This window comes from Cupressus sempervirens, chromosome 10 (genome assembly GCF_028749045.1).
Source record: "Cupressus sempervirens isolate cs-2001-9-10 chromosome 10, ASM2874904v1, whole genome shotgun sequence".
Classification (NCBI taxonomy): Eukaryota; Viridiplantae; Streptophyta; class Pinopsida; order Cupressales; family Cupressaceae; genus Cupressus; species Cupressus sempervirens.
Window position 1 is genome coordinate 535,739,325 of NC_143127.1, and position 15,305 is coordinate 535,754,629.

General features: G+C 35.8%; 1 protein-coding gene across 4 annotated transcripts in view; it reads right to left on the bottom strand.

Moving 5' to 3' along the window:
* The window catches only part of LOC149535010 (2-oxoglutarate (2OG) and Fe(II)-dependent oxygenase superfamily protein), a 152,608-nt gene that overhangs the window by 25,053 nt on the left and 112,250 nt on the right, over positions 1–15,305 (bottom strand). Inside the window, exons 3-4 of one of the 4 annotated variants that reach the window (XM_089803508.1) lie at positions 10,459–10,671; positions 7,914–8,588 (exon numbers count right to left, since the gene is read on the bottom strand). In XM_089803508.1, the coding sequence (XP_089659634.1) occupies positions 8,463–8,588; positions 10,459–10,671 (339 nt within the window). In that variant the 3' untranslated portion in view covers positions 7,914–8,462. Of the gene's footprint in view, positions 1–7,913; positions 8,589–10,458; positions 10,687–15,305 lie in introns of those variants that run through there. The other 3 variants (XM_089803507.1, XM_089803506.1, XM_089803505.1) reach the window with 3 other exon arrangements.

Sequence of the window (15,305 nt, forward strand, 5' to 3'; positions counted from 1 at the left end):
GACTCTAACTCAGCATCCACAAGGAGACCCGAGGAAGAATAAGAATAACCATATGCTAACAGAGAAGACACGAGCCAACAAGGCACGATGCCAAAAACATGTAAGCTCGATAAACCAAAGCATGATTGATGATAAGGAAATAAAAAAAGGAAGAATAATGAATACCAAACAAACCATCAACTTCTTATAACACCAATCTATTTGAACACATGAAGTGACTCTCCATGAGTCATCATGGTAGTCTCTTGAATTTCATCAAGTGATGAATCAGCAAACATGAGAGTATATAACTTGAGCGCTGAAAGAAGCAGCCAACTTAGTTTCTGCAGGCAAGAATAATCAGCACATGAGAAGATAATACAAAAAAAAACCTGAAACTACATACTTCAACACTCCCTCTAAGCAAAGAAGAAATTTTCCAAATACATTAGTCAAGGAAAGAAGGGACAACTGAAGATAGTCATAGCCAATACTGTCCAACTTCACCAGTATATATGAGAGAAACTCGTTGCATATTATCAGAGGTATGAAGGAGCTCTATCGCAGCTACCTCATCTTTAATACTCCCTCTTAGCAATAGAGCGATCATTCATGTGACTAGCACAAAGGAGCCACAACCAAAGAGTGTCAATGACAAAATCTCACCACAAATTTTCTCAACATAATATTCAAATATTGTCATCTAAATATGACATTCACCATGGCTACTCCCAAAGGGTCAATAAACAAAAGTGTTGCATCATGGAATTTATTCCATGACATCCACCATGCCTACTCACAAAGGGTGGTTCCACCATACCTACTCTCAGAGGATAAAATAAAGGGTTTCACCCCAGACTTCTCCCAGAGAAGAATGCATCTCCACCATGCATACTCGCGGAGGGTGGATCCACCATACCTCCTCGTAGAGGGTGTTAATCATGTAACTTGCTATCATACTGATCTGATTGATCCAAACTGATATGGCATGATAAGTAAAGGACCAAAATTTTTGCTGTGTTTTCCTTTATAAGATTGGTGTCTTAGGATTTTGTTTTTCTACTAAACTAAACTCAATTGTTTATGTTTATAATTAAACTTAAATCATTCCTAGAAAGTCGCCAACTTCTAGAGGTTGGGCAAAACAACTTTGGAAGAAACATGTCCTTTCTAAGGACATGTCACTCTTATACTTATAGAGGGTAAGGATGAAGCCTAAGAGCACACAAGAACAAATACAAGTCTGCTCAATCATTAATGCCGTCATACGAATTGCAGAACTAAAAGGCAGATTTCTGAATTGCATTTCTCATCCAATTAAAGGCAATAATCTGAAGTTATTCCAAGCAACCTATAAGAAGATAAAGAAGGTAGATTCCAGTCTATATTCAGTCCAAAGAATTTGCAGAAACTTTACATGGTATTAGAGCTCTGGTAGTCGAACCTAGGCTCTGCAAAATTCAGTAATCAGACTTTATATATATCTAGCAACTATCTCCTATCTTCAATGGCATACACAATCAGACCCAAGGACCGGTTTGATGCGAAAGAACACTTTGATGCCTAGAAATTCAATTCTTGAAGGGAATGATGTAAAACAATTTTTTGATAGAGCATCCAAACAACTAGTTGAACCTCATAAATCTATCTGGAGCAGAGGTAATAGAAAAGCCATTCAAATTATAGTAAATGGAGTAAGAAATGATATTGTACCCATGCTTACAAAACATCAAACTGCATTTGATATGATGAAAGCATTACGAAATGCATATGAGGTCAGCAATGCAACTAGGGTTCTCACACTGAAAAGGCAACTAAATCACATTCAGATAAAGAAAGGAGAATCAATGAATTCTTACTTCCTAAGGGTTGCCAGCATTAGAGATCAATTGTCAAGTATAGGAACCATTATTAGTGACACAGAATTAATACTAATAGCTATAGATGGATTACCAGATTCATGGGAGACTCTTGCACAAGGAATAAGTCCCAGAGATAATCTTCCTGACTTCAACAGACTTGAGAATGATTGTTTTCAAGAAGAATCCAAAAAACTAAAGAAAGGAGGGAAACTGAAATCGAAAGATGAAGAACTCCATGTTCTTAATACAAACTCCTATAAGGGCAAGAAGAAGCATTTCAAAAAGAAAAAGGGAAATGAAAAGAATGGAAAACCCAAGAAAGATTTATCCAAAATAAAGCATTTCAAATGTGAAAAGTATGGACACTACAAATCTAATTGTCCTGAAAATTTTAAACAACAAGCAAACTATACAAATGTTACTAGGGAAGAAGATGATCCTAAGAATTGTGTATTGTACTCATCACTATCAAATGAAATTTCAAGTAAAGCATGGGTAATTGATAGTGGATCTTCTAGACATATAACAAGATACAAAGAAGCACTAGAATCTATTTCAGAAAAGGTCAATGGCGAAGTTACCATTGGTGATAATTCAGCACATCCCATCGAAGGAATTGGAAATTGTACCTTGAAACTAAAATCTGAAAATTCTCTTCTTCTCAAAGGTGTACTCTACATACCAGGAATTAAAAGAAATCTAATCTCAATTATAGCACTCAAAGATGATGGGCATAATGTTGCGTTTGTGGACGGCAAAGCAATAACTTGGGCAAATAACTCCTCAATCAAGAAAGCAAAGTTGATTGGTCAAAGAAAAGGATATTTGTATGAATTGAATTCAAAATCTAGTCGACCTATTCAAGCCTTAATTCATGAAGCTGAAGACATAAATGAAATTTGGCACAGAAGATTAAGGCATCTAAACTTCAAAACCTTATCAACTATGGAGAAGATCATTACTGGGTTACCTAAATTAAATAAAGACCACTCAAGCATATATGCAAAGGGTGTGCTCTAGGTAAGAACACAAAATGTCCATTTCATGATAGCACTAGAAAAACAAATAAAGTTTTGGAATTAATTCATTCAGATCTATGTAGACCTGTGTCTGTTCCTTCTCTTGGAGGATTCTTGTATTATATTTTGTTCATGGATAACTTCTCTAAGAAAACAAGGATTTACTTCTTAAAATGTAAAGAATCGGAAAAATTCTAAAGAGATTTAAAGAATTCAAAACATTAACTGAGAACTTATCAAGACATAAAATTAAAATTCTTAGAACTGATAACGAAGGAGAATATACCTCATTTGTTTAAAAGGTTTTGTAAAGAATCAAGAATCAAGAGGGAGTACACAATTACTTATAATCCAAAACAAAACGGGGTAGCAGAAAGAAAGAATAGAACAATTATAGAAGTTGCTAGAGCTATGATATTTGATCAAAATCTAGAATATTATCTTTGGGCAGAAGCCTCTTATACTATCATCTAAATTAAAAACAGAAGCCTACATTCTTACCTTCGAGATAAAACTCATGAAGAAGTATTTACTAAGGTCAAACCTAATATAAGTCATCTTAGAATTTTTGGGTGTCTCGTATATATCCATGTTCCAAAAGAAAAAGAGAATTAAACTAGAACACTCTGGGAAGAAAGGTATTTTTGTAGGGTATAATGAAACATCTAAGGCATATAGAATTTTCATACCTGGACAGAAAAGTATTGAATTTAGTAGGGATGTAATTTTTGAAGAAAATCTAGCATTCAAAAGAGCCCTAAGTTATGAAGAACCTTCTCCTTTACCTAGTTCTAAAAGAAATAGCGAATCTAGGTCCCAGAGGGAGAACTTAAAAGAAATTGAAGATGAAATTCAATATCTAGATCTTGAAGAAACTCAAGAAACTCAATATTCAAAGAACAGACCACTTTGGGCCATTAAAACAGTCGAGACAGTGCAAAACTTTGTTGCACCTTCTGGAACAGTCAGAGAAAGCAAAAGACCTAAAAGATTCTCTAGTTATATAGCAAACATGAGTAATTTATCCAACACAGAACCTACCAATCCTTCTAATGCTATTAAATATAAAGCTTGGAAAGAAGCTATGATAGAAGAATATCAATCTATTATGAAGAATGATGTTTGGGATATTGTTCCAAGACCTAAAGGAAAATCTGTTGTTTCTTCCAAGTGGATATTTAAAATAAAGCATGTTGTTGATGGTAGCATTGAAAAGTATAAAGCTAGATTTGTAGCCAAAGGATTTTCTCAGAAAGAAGGGATTGATTATGAAGAAACCTTTGCTCCTGTTGCCAGATATACCTCTGTAAGAGCAGTCTTAGCAATTGCAGCATCGAAGGGATGGAAAGTACATCAAATGGATGTAAAAACAACATTCCTAAATGGAAAGATTACAAAAAAAGTATATCTGGAGCAACCTGAAGGATTTGAAACTCATGATCCTAATTTTTTTGTTTGTAGGTTGAAGAAAGCTCTCTATAGGCTTAAACATAAGAAAGAATTGATAAGTATTTCACCGGCTTAGGATTCTCCAAGAATGAAGCCTATCCAAATTTATATTATAAAAGAGATAAAGATGATATGGTAATTCTGATACTCTATATTGATGATTTACTAATAACAGGTGATGATCATCTTATAGATCAATGCAAGAAAGAAAGATTTGGGACTCCTTTATTACTTCCTAGGACTGGAACTACAGCAGAATTCTGACAGTATCATACTTAATCAAGGGAAGTATACATCAGATATTTTGAAGAGATTTGGAATGTGGAATTGCAAGTCTATGTCTTCTCCAATGGAGACTAATCTACATAAACTTAAAGAAGCAGCTGTAGAATCACCTTCCATAGATTCTACTCTCTACAGATAGATGATTGCGTCCCTTATGTACTTAGTAAATACAACATCTGATATTTGCTATGTTGTTAATGCCTTAAGCCAGTTTATGTGTGAGCCAAAGGAGATTCACCTAGTGGCAATTAAACACATAGTGAGATACTTACAAGGTACTCTTAATTTTGGACTCAAATATGAGAAGGTTGGTTTAGATTTACATGGATTCACTGACTCAAATTGGGATGGAAGTGTTAAAGACAGGAAAAGTACTTCAGGATGTTGTTTCAGTTTAGGATCAGCTATGATATTTTGGATATGTAGAAAGCAGTCTTCAGTAGCTCAAAGCTCCACAGAAGCCGAATAGATTGCAGGAGTGACGACCTCTCAAGTAGCAGTTTGGCTAAGGAAGTTACTTGTGGGATTATTTGGGCAAACTATGAATCCTACGATTATTCATTGTGATAATCAGAGTGCCATCAAGCTCTAGGTGTTAGCCGACTGGATGGGTCCGGCGGTGTTTCTGTAGCCGACGGATTGACTATCATCGGTGTTTTGTATTTTGTAGCCGACGGGTAAATAGTTTGTAGCGGATGTAATGTTGTGGCCGACAGACTCCTTCGGTAAGGTTCAACGGTAGTATTTACATCCCGTCTGGGATCATTGTAAAGCATCAATCATCTACTATTGCAAATCTTATCAAGCATAATGTATGTTCTAGCATATGCGAATATAATTTTGCTATTCTGTTCCATTGTCTGTATGCATTGATTTCTGGGTGAATCCAGTGTTTCAAGACAAGTCCAAGCATATTGAAATTCCTTACCATTAGATAGGAATTCTGTAAAATTAGAATACATTTGCACTACGGATCAGATAGCAAACATACTCACCAAACTTCTATCTAGAATGAAGATAGACCACTTCTGGAGAAGACTTGGTATGGCTGAATTGTAATCTATTTGTATTCTTTAAATTATTAATAAAATAATTTTATTTGTCAGGCTATTGATTGTTATGGGCTCCACCATTTGTATTCATTATTTAAGAAGTGACGATCTCTGAAATAATGAACACTTGTATAAAAGACATTATGAGAGATGACGATCTATTAGATAATGTGCTAAAAAGTAGAGTTCTACTATAAGATCTAGATGAGTTCAAGACCATATTGTGATGATGACATTGCTATGTCAATGAGTCACAATTTGGATAAAGGAAGAATTTTATTATTCTCCAGGTTTATCTTGTATTCTAGTAGGTCTTAAACTCAAGATCATGTTGTGATATAGAAACACCAGTATCTATGAGTCACAACTTGGATAAATGAAGAAATTAAATTACTCTTCAGATTTATCCTGTACATTGTATTCTTTGCAATATTGTTATCACTAGTAGCAGTGATTTGTCATACTACAAGTTTAGTAATATGACATTGTATCATGTGTTCTACGATACCACATGCCAAGGAGATTTAGATAGATATAGAGTATCAATTCTTGCTTGTTCATCTTTACTGATGTTGCTAGATATGATATCTCAATATGATTATCAAGTTAAGAGGGAGTGTTAATTCAGTAACTTGCTATTATATTGATTTGATCGATCCAAACTGATAGGGCATGATAAGTAAAGGACTAAAGTCTTTGCTGTGTTTTCCTTTATAAGATCGATGTCTTAGGATTTTGTTTTAATACTAAACTAAACTTAATTGTTTATGTTTGTAATTAAACTTAAATTATTCCTAGAACGTCTCTGACTTCTAGAGGTTGGGCAAAAGAACTTTGGAAGAGACATGTCCTTTGACTCTTATACTTATAGAGGGTAAGGATGAAGTCTAAGAGCACACAAGAACAAATACTATTCTGCTCCTTAGTCATTACTGCCCTCATACGAATTGCGGAAGTAAAAGGCAGAATTCTGAATTACATTTCTAATCCAATTAAAGGCAATAATCTGAAGTTATTCACAGCAACCTATAAGAAGATAAGGAAGGTAGATTCCAGTCTATATTCAGTCAAAAGAATTTGCAGAAACTTTACAGAGGGTGGACTAGAGGATTTCACCTCGAACTCATTTCACAAAGAACTGATTAACAAGGAATTTCAACTCAAACTTCTCCCTCATAGAGGAGAACTCATTAAGATGTATAAGAATGGTTGAGACTCTCTCAACAGAGACTCCCTCTCAGCAGGGGCAGCATTCTCACTGCTTTGATTATCACAAGAAGAGAGCTGATTCCAAGTTTGACCAAATAGGGAGCTTTAGCAATTACACTACCACACAAGCTTGCAAAGAGACATTCTCCCTTTGTCACACAAGCTCCCTCAAAATTCTGATTTCTGCAACTGAATAGTCTCCCTCTGAATGTCATTTCTTCCTCTACTGATAATCTGAATAGATTCTTCCTCTTTAATGAAGTTGAGTAACCAATTCAGTCCATAGCTGCAAGCAGCATTTCCCATGTTCATGACTTTGCATGTAATCTCTCATCATCTTGTTGCTTCTCGATCCATCCTAGAAGCATATTACAGAGATTAGTAATAGAATTGTAGACTAATGCTAGAAGCATACATGATTCAATATTCTCAATGTTATTCTATAAATTTTATATATATATATATATATATATATATATATATAATTCATGATCCATATAAAATATTTATCTCTGCACAGTTTAATCTTGCTCAAAATGCGCCATTAGATATTCACCATCACACAGTTATAGTGCAGGCAGAGAATAGGAATTTGAACCGCAGCATAGAAGATTTGATGAGAGGCCTCAATAGCCAAGATTGAAACACCCGCAGTGAATCATGAAACAACGTATTCAACAACCATTACCCATTAGACATCATGATTCTTCTAGAATCCAAATGTCCTATTCTGGTTCAGATCGTTTCCCTAAACCTACTCTGATACCATGTTGAGTTTTCGAACCAGAATAGCATCACATGCTAAACAGAAACTCAGAAAAATATACAAACAGATGATACCATTATTTACCTTTGGAAAACCCTCCTACTCGAGGGGAAAACTCAGCCACACCCAAAAATATATCCTTTATTAGACTTGCAAACAATTATTACTAAATTCTGCTCCCTCTTACATCATCAACTTATACTGATTGCTTAATGAATAGAAATAAACTTTCTTCACAAGGATAAAATTCTCAAAAAAATGTAGCAACTATGCTCCAAATATGCCGAGTAACTAATAAAAATCAGAATACTAATAACCAATTGTTTTTCACGACAATACACAAGCTCACAAATCTCCTGAAACAGTTCTCTGAAGAATGTCGTAGCTTCATACACTGCTCCGTAAATCTCATGCCTGAAGATATACAATCACCCCGAAAATGGTTCTTGCAAATACATTGAATAACAATAAAAGCAAGTTGTAACAAATCAGATGCAAATGTGAACAGTTGACTCATCAATATGAACCAACCCATACGAGAGTTGATGGAGGAATGTGAAACGTCAGAGCAAACCGATGACACAAAGTTAATGCCAACATAAATAGACTTAAAAACACTAAATAACTGAAGCCAGTATTGATGACGCCAAGTAAGCATCCACAAGGAGACCCACGGAGGAAGAATAAGAATAACCATATGCTGACAGAGAAGTCACAGCCAGCAAGGCACGGTGCCAAAAACACAGAAGGCGGGGAATCCAATGCATGATTGATGATAAGGAATTCGCAAAAGGAAGAATAATGAATGTCAAATGAACCATCAACTTCTTGTAAAACCAATCTACTCAAACGCATGGAGTGACTCTTCATGAGTCATCGTGGGAGTCCCTTGAATTTCGTTGAGTGATGAATTAGCAGATATGAGAGTATATAACATGAATGCTGAAAGAAGCAACCAGCTCAGTATCTACAGGCAAGGATAATTAGCACATGAGAAGATAAATAATAAAAAATCTTCTGAAGCTACATACCTCAACATTATTATCCTTGCATCTATTAAGTTATCAGATTCATCAATTTATTGAACAATTAAACATCAACTCAACTTGAAGTCTAACAATAAGTTGACACTATTGTATTCACTATAAACGTAAACCCCTTTGAGACTTAAGGAGCCTCTTGTGTTTTCAAATAGATTGATTTCCTTCATCTAAAAGTGTTCTTATGCTAGCACAACAATACTGTCCTAGTGCAATCTAGTCTTCTTAGTTAACCCATGCATGGAAAATTGTGCCTACATGTATTCTAGGCATGCTCTCATTTGATAATTATTGGTGCACCCCTTCTTAATCTTTCTATTCATAAGTTGCAGAGAATATTGATTTTACACTTTAAAGATGATTCTAATTTGCTTGTACACTATGATGCATGTGTTTATGATGATACCATTCCATCCTATTTCATATGGCATCCTTCTACTAGGACGTTTTCATCACCATTTGCACAGCCTGCACACCTATCTTCTAGTAGTGTTGTGTGGATTACCTACATCGAAGCAACTTTTGGCCCCTCAGCAACAAACCATCCAATCTATTATTGATATAGTAGGAAGTTGGTATTGCTTGGTGCTAGATGCAACAAAGAAAATTGGTTAAGAGCTAAATAGGGGCAAGGGTGACACAAAAACCATGAAATAATTAGCTACACAACATCCCTTGGAAGCATTAGCATTTATTTCCCCCTGCAGTTTACTTCATAAATCTCTAGGTGCTGATAACAGATTGTTTGATGCTTTGCACTGCCATAGCAGGAATGAGACCAAAACATGCACATAATGATAGAATAAACAATCCTATAACTATTGTATACACTTCCTACCTTGTTTTCCCCTTTTATGATTCAATGCAAACTAGTTAGACATCATAACAGATAGTGGTGACTTGAATCAATCTTGTCAGTTGTTAGAAAAATAAATGTTTCACAAGAAATAGTATTGAAGCTTTTTCCTGAGGATTTGTATGGTGCAAACCAATTGGCAGAAGCAGCCATTGGTTTATCCTTCTGTGCAGTTAAAATCCTTAGCATGTTATAGAAGTTGTAACATTAAAAGTCCTTGGCAATCCTCAAATTTGCATTGTTTAGGGTTGAGTTGCACCCTATGAGTTTAAACTGTAACCATATGTTACTCATCTTGGGCACTATAAACCAAGTGTTTTCTTGACTGCAGAGAATTCTCTAGGGCAGTGTTGCAATGGGCCTATCTAGAACCTCTCCATGACTTGATATGAAGAAGCTCTCATTGTTGATAGCCTACTCTGGTAGATATTGAGTATGCCTACAATTGCTAATCAGTGCTGCAATTCTCTATATTAACACCACAGAGAAGTATCTCTGCACCTTGTATAGGGCATTCTGCTTAGCTGCACTAACTATTACCTTGCTTATTATGGTTAAATATGTCATTGCTCTTGGTATTGTTATAAGCACCTTGGCATCAGATCAACAGCTTGTATAAGCTGATTTGGTAAAACTGTGCCTAATAAAATAAATATGCAGCTACATTCTTATCAGATCAGTGCATTTGTAATTAGTTAAACAAGTCACAGAAGAGGGTGTTAAATGTATCCTCCTCTAGAACATATTGGTTCTAGAAACATCATATAACCAAGAACGCATAAGAATGTGCACCAACTCACAGATTTCACTCTGGAATAAATACAAGTTGTATTTTATTGATGTTCGATTGAAAATTAGAAACTAGATATGCAAGCATGAACAACCATGCATTATTATATTATGCACTATCCTCGTCATATGTAGAATGTGAAATATCATACCTCGCCCGGTTGATATGCATTGACAATCATTTGGTCAAAGAGTGGTTCTCTCCATAGCAAATCTACTGGAAGATGACTATACTTCTCATCTTCATGAGCGCAACTTGTTGAAATGTTGCATATTTTGCATACAACACCATACGTACAAAGGGCACGTTGAATCAGTCCAGAAAGATTCAACGTCCATCCTGGCAAATTACCAAACCGCATTACCTGCCAGAGAAATTGCTATAGAATCTTATTTTATGTTTTATAAATAGAAACTGCATTAGTAAGTAAAAATAATTAGATAAGCAGAAAGCTATTCTGATGTTAATAACAGCTGCAGAGGATTGAATTTGCCAAAAATGTCATGATTAAATTTGACTAATATGATTAAATAAATCCACAAATTTATCAAAATAAATGAACATTAGCAAATATATTAGTAATTAAAATCAAAATTAGTTATTCCTATTTTAAACAACACTAAATTTGAATCTCTTTATCAAAAAGAGCTCACACCCAATTTTCTGTTTACGGAAGGAATTTGAAAAAGAGCAGAAAGAAGGGAAAAAATAAATTGGCTGAAAAAAGAAAAGTGTAAAACCAAAATTAGGGAGACAGTGGCAACAACAGTTTCTGAGAAGGAGCACCAATGGAGATATATCAAGCTGTCAACAACAAACACTAGACTTAGAATCATGAACCTGAACGTGGCTGGAAAAGGAAGCAGAAACTGGAGCGGAGACTTGTTGCAACTAGGGCAAATGCAATCTGATCGGGAAGGTGGAGAATGCAAATTGGCATACATTAAACACTCCAAGGGAAGAACTAGAGCAAGCAAAGAGATAAGTACAAAAAATGGCTTTGTTCTAAAGTAGGCAAATGCTTTGCCTGCAATGGAAGGACAACAAAAATGGGAGGAGGAACACTGGGGATAAAAGAGCAAGATAAGAAAACTATCAAAAGGATTCTTTTTGGTTAAGACAAAAATGAAGGACAAAAAAATACAAAATTAAGGGCCTTGGTTGATGGTCGAGGTAGAGTATTATCTGAAGGATTGGATTCCAAATTTTGATCCATTAAAGAATGTCATCTCTTGCACCCCACTGTGGGTCCAAGCATGGCAATAAAAAAAGGAAATGGAAGGACGTATAGCACATTCCAGTGCATGTGTGATGTATGAGCATAGACCCAAGGGCTGCAAAAGCTAACAAATGTCCAACTCCAATGGCAATAGGAAGAAAAATCTCAAAAGAAGAAACAAATTGCGATCACTCATTCTCGATTTACAGGAAAAAATTTGAAAACAAAAATGCAGAATACTTGCAATGATTAGTAAGCCTATGGGAAATTGCACCCCAAAGGTAAAAAGTATGACAACCTTCAACAATGCCCTAAGGTTATTCAGTATTTGCCAATGTTGGGTGGATATTTTCCAATGGGTAGTTTGGGTAAAATCCAGTCACAAAATAGGTAGACCAACCACTGCATGTGAGACAGAGTCTCTCCTACCTTAAAGGGAAAGATCCCCCTTCTCACCATTCCTTGGATCAAAGCAAGACGTTGAGAGATTTTGAAAGGGTATTACCAACATTCTTTCCTCTTTAACTTTCAAAAAAGAATCCCCTTACCAGCGGAGCGAGTAATGGGCAAGACGAAAATTCTATCTACACTTCTATCTAAAGTTGTAAACGGTGATACTGATAAACCAATACTAACTCAAAGGTTCACTGAAAGCGTACCAATTTGGCTCTAAGTCTGGTCTTAATCTATGCTATATGAATAATCTTTACTATTAGGGCACAAAGACTTCCAGAAGTAAAGAATTCTAACTATTTTTGTGAATTAAGGAGATACAAGCTACAATCAAAGCTCCTAATTTATCACCACAATTGCTCCCAATCAAAGCTTCAGCTCCGATTGCTTCTTAACTCTTTATATTAAATTATTAAGAACACAAAAACACATTAATCAAAGATAAAAAATACAAATCACAGTCAAAGCTTCCAACTTGCACTCAATCAAAGCGCAACTCCAATTGTTTCTTTGTATTCACTTCTCTTTCAAAATAGTACTACACAATCAAAGTTATGCTTGCACCATTTCTCCAAAGCTTTCATGCATACAATAAAAGATGATTTTTACAATGAAGGAGCACTCCTTTATACAGGCAAAGCAGTTGAGAAAAAAGTTGAGAAAAAAGTGGGAGCAACTCAACCAACTTTGACCTTTTCTAACTAAACAAGACAAATTGTTTGATTACATGTTATAAGGACATGCAAATCGTATTACATGTAATTACACAATTTCATGCAATACATCCTCTCCAATCTACAAACATGAAAACTAAAGAAGAAAGAACACAAAAGAGAGAGTTGAAACAATCCTAAGGATTGTTCTTAAGTGTTGTAAACTTGATGATGATAGCACGCACTATAGGAAGATCTAAGATTTCCAATTTCTTTGATATAGCCTCTATTCTGACTGCATCAGCATATGTTGATTTTACAACTTCGCAATTTTTCGCGAGAGAATCATATAGGTGTTTTGCTAATGATTTATACAAAGAAAACCTATTCATTATGTGAGAACCAAAATTTTCAAAATCGAAATCAGCATTAACTCTGACTGTGTATTTCGAAGTCATCTCCTCTATTGTGACCAAGTTATCATGCTCATTAAGAACTTGGCATCCCATTTATTCCAAGTTGCACATTACCTCAGTTTCAAACTTTCAATTGACTGACAATATTTTAAGGCTGTCTGCAACTTTGTTACAAGTTTCCTCAACATCTCTTCCTTGTAACCCATGAGTCCATGGCATCTGTAGAACATTTTACAAGATGGTAGAACATTTTACAAGATGGGACAACATCACATGGAACCAAGTCATCCAAATCAGAATTGGTGATTTAATCCCAATCCCACAGAATTTCCTTGAAGGTGTTAGATTCCTGATTCAGAGATGCAATCTGGTCCTGCACCATCTCTTCAATACCTCTGTTATGTTCAAACATTTTGACCGCATTTGTGATGGCCTAAACTCCTTCAAAGACAACTTCTCGAAACCAAGTTTTTGTCGCTTCCATTATCCATTTCTCTCGAGGTGTCTGAGATGTAGTGACTGCATTTTTGTGAAGACTGTTGTTGAATAACCTCATTTAGGGGAGCAACCTCCTATTTGAGCTTATTCTTCTTCTTTCATAACTCATGATTGCTCTTGGATATATTAGCAAGTGCATCATGAGCATCTTGTAGACAACGCAGTCATGATTGCTTACCAAGTTCAATTTTGGTGAACTTGTAATCTAAAAGATTAAGTTCTTCAGCCGGTTTATCCAGCAATGGTTCAGCAACCTCTACAAACTTAGTCTTTTCAAAATCCACTACTATTCTTGAAACGATCCTATCTTTCAGAGATTTAGACTTAGTTTTCTTGATAGGAAGATTATCTAGGGGCAGAACAACCTTCTTTTCCTCATAGTGATCTTGCCAAACTATGCAAGCAAACTAAAACCTTCATATGCTGAATCAGGTATAGTAGCAACCATTGACATTGATCCTGATTGTATTTCCGTTGCGACTGACCATGCTTCAATTTGCACAGCTGTACCGAGAGGTACTTGGCGAGAAGATTCTATCATGAATGCTTCAAAACCAATCATTTAAGTATCAAGTTGGGAAACTTGATCTCCTGTGAAAGTTGGAAAATCTTCAAACACGTTCCCCAAATTCTTGCACTACTCAACTATGAGAATAGGAGCTGCTAAAGAGATAGGAAGCACCAATGTGTTTACTTCACAGGTAGGGATGGTAGGTGTGAAAACAATGGAGAATGAATCTACATCATCATTTATGACACCTAGAAAATGTGTCACCTAAATGGATGGACCTTGCTGATTTATCGGTTGTAGAGGGGAAATGATCATAACCTCTTCTTCTTCATCTTCATCCTTCTTATTAGGTTCTTCTCCAGATTCCTCCTCATTGGGTTCTTGAGCTTGCCTAGATTCTTGTGAGGGTTCTAGAGGTGATTTAAACCCCTTTCTACCTTTCAACTTAAACTTGAGGGATTTAGCTGAAATGGAGGAAGATGCACCATCTTTGCTTGAAATTTCTAGTTGGGATTTCCTTCTAGGTGGTCCAAAACTACCACAATCTACCCGAAGCTTAGGATTCACCTTCTTTAATGTGTTTATTTTAGAGGTAGGGATCGTAGGTGTGAAAACAATGGAGAATGAATCCACATCATCATTTATGACAATCCCTGTATATGCCAGAAAACTAAAAGAATTAATAAATAAAATGGAAAGTAAGCAGGCAAATGGGCTGAAAAAGCGATGGTTCATTGAAGGACTATGCCTAGAGTTAAGGAAGAAAATGAAGATTGTGTCGCCATCATCATACATTGAAGCATACAATCGAGCAATGGACTTAGAGAGTGAACAGAAAACGAAAAAGAAGAAAAGTAGCGCATCCGACTCAAATGACTCATCTTCGAAAGGAGATAGCAGTGGTGATGAAAAGGACAGTAAGAAGGTTCGAGCCCTCCAGAAGAATATGATCAAAATGATGAAGGAATTTGAAAATATGTAAAAAGAGACGAAGGGAAATGAGCTATGCTGCACAAAATGTAAGAGAGAAGGTCACACGAAGGGATCCTGTCCGAAAAACTAGTTCTGCGATATCTGTCAAATTATGGGACATTCCACAAAAGTATGCCCCTTCATTATGAAAACAAGAGGGCATCAACAAGTGCTCCTGACACAGGAGGCTTCTGCGTTAGGAGGGAGCGGAAACACCAGCAATGATGGTGCCACTTCGGGTGGGTATAGAAATAATAGAAGAGGGCAAAACAACAA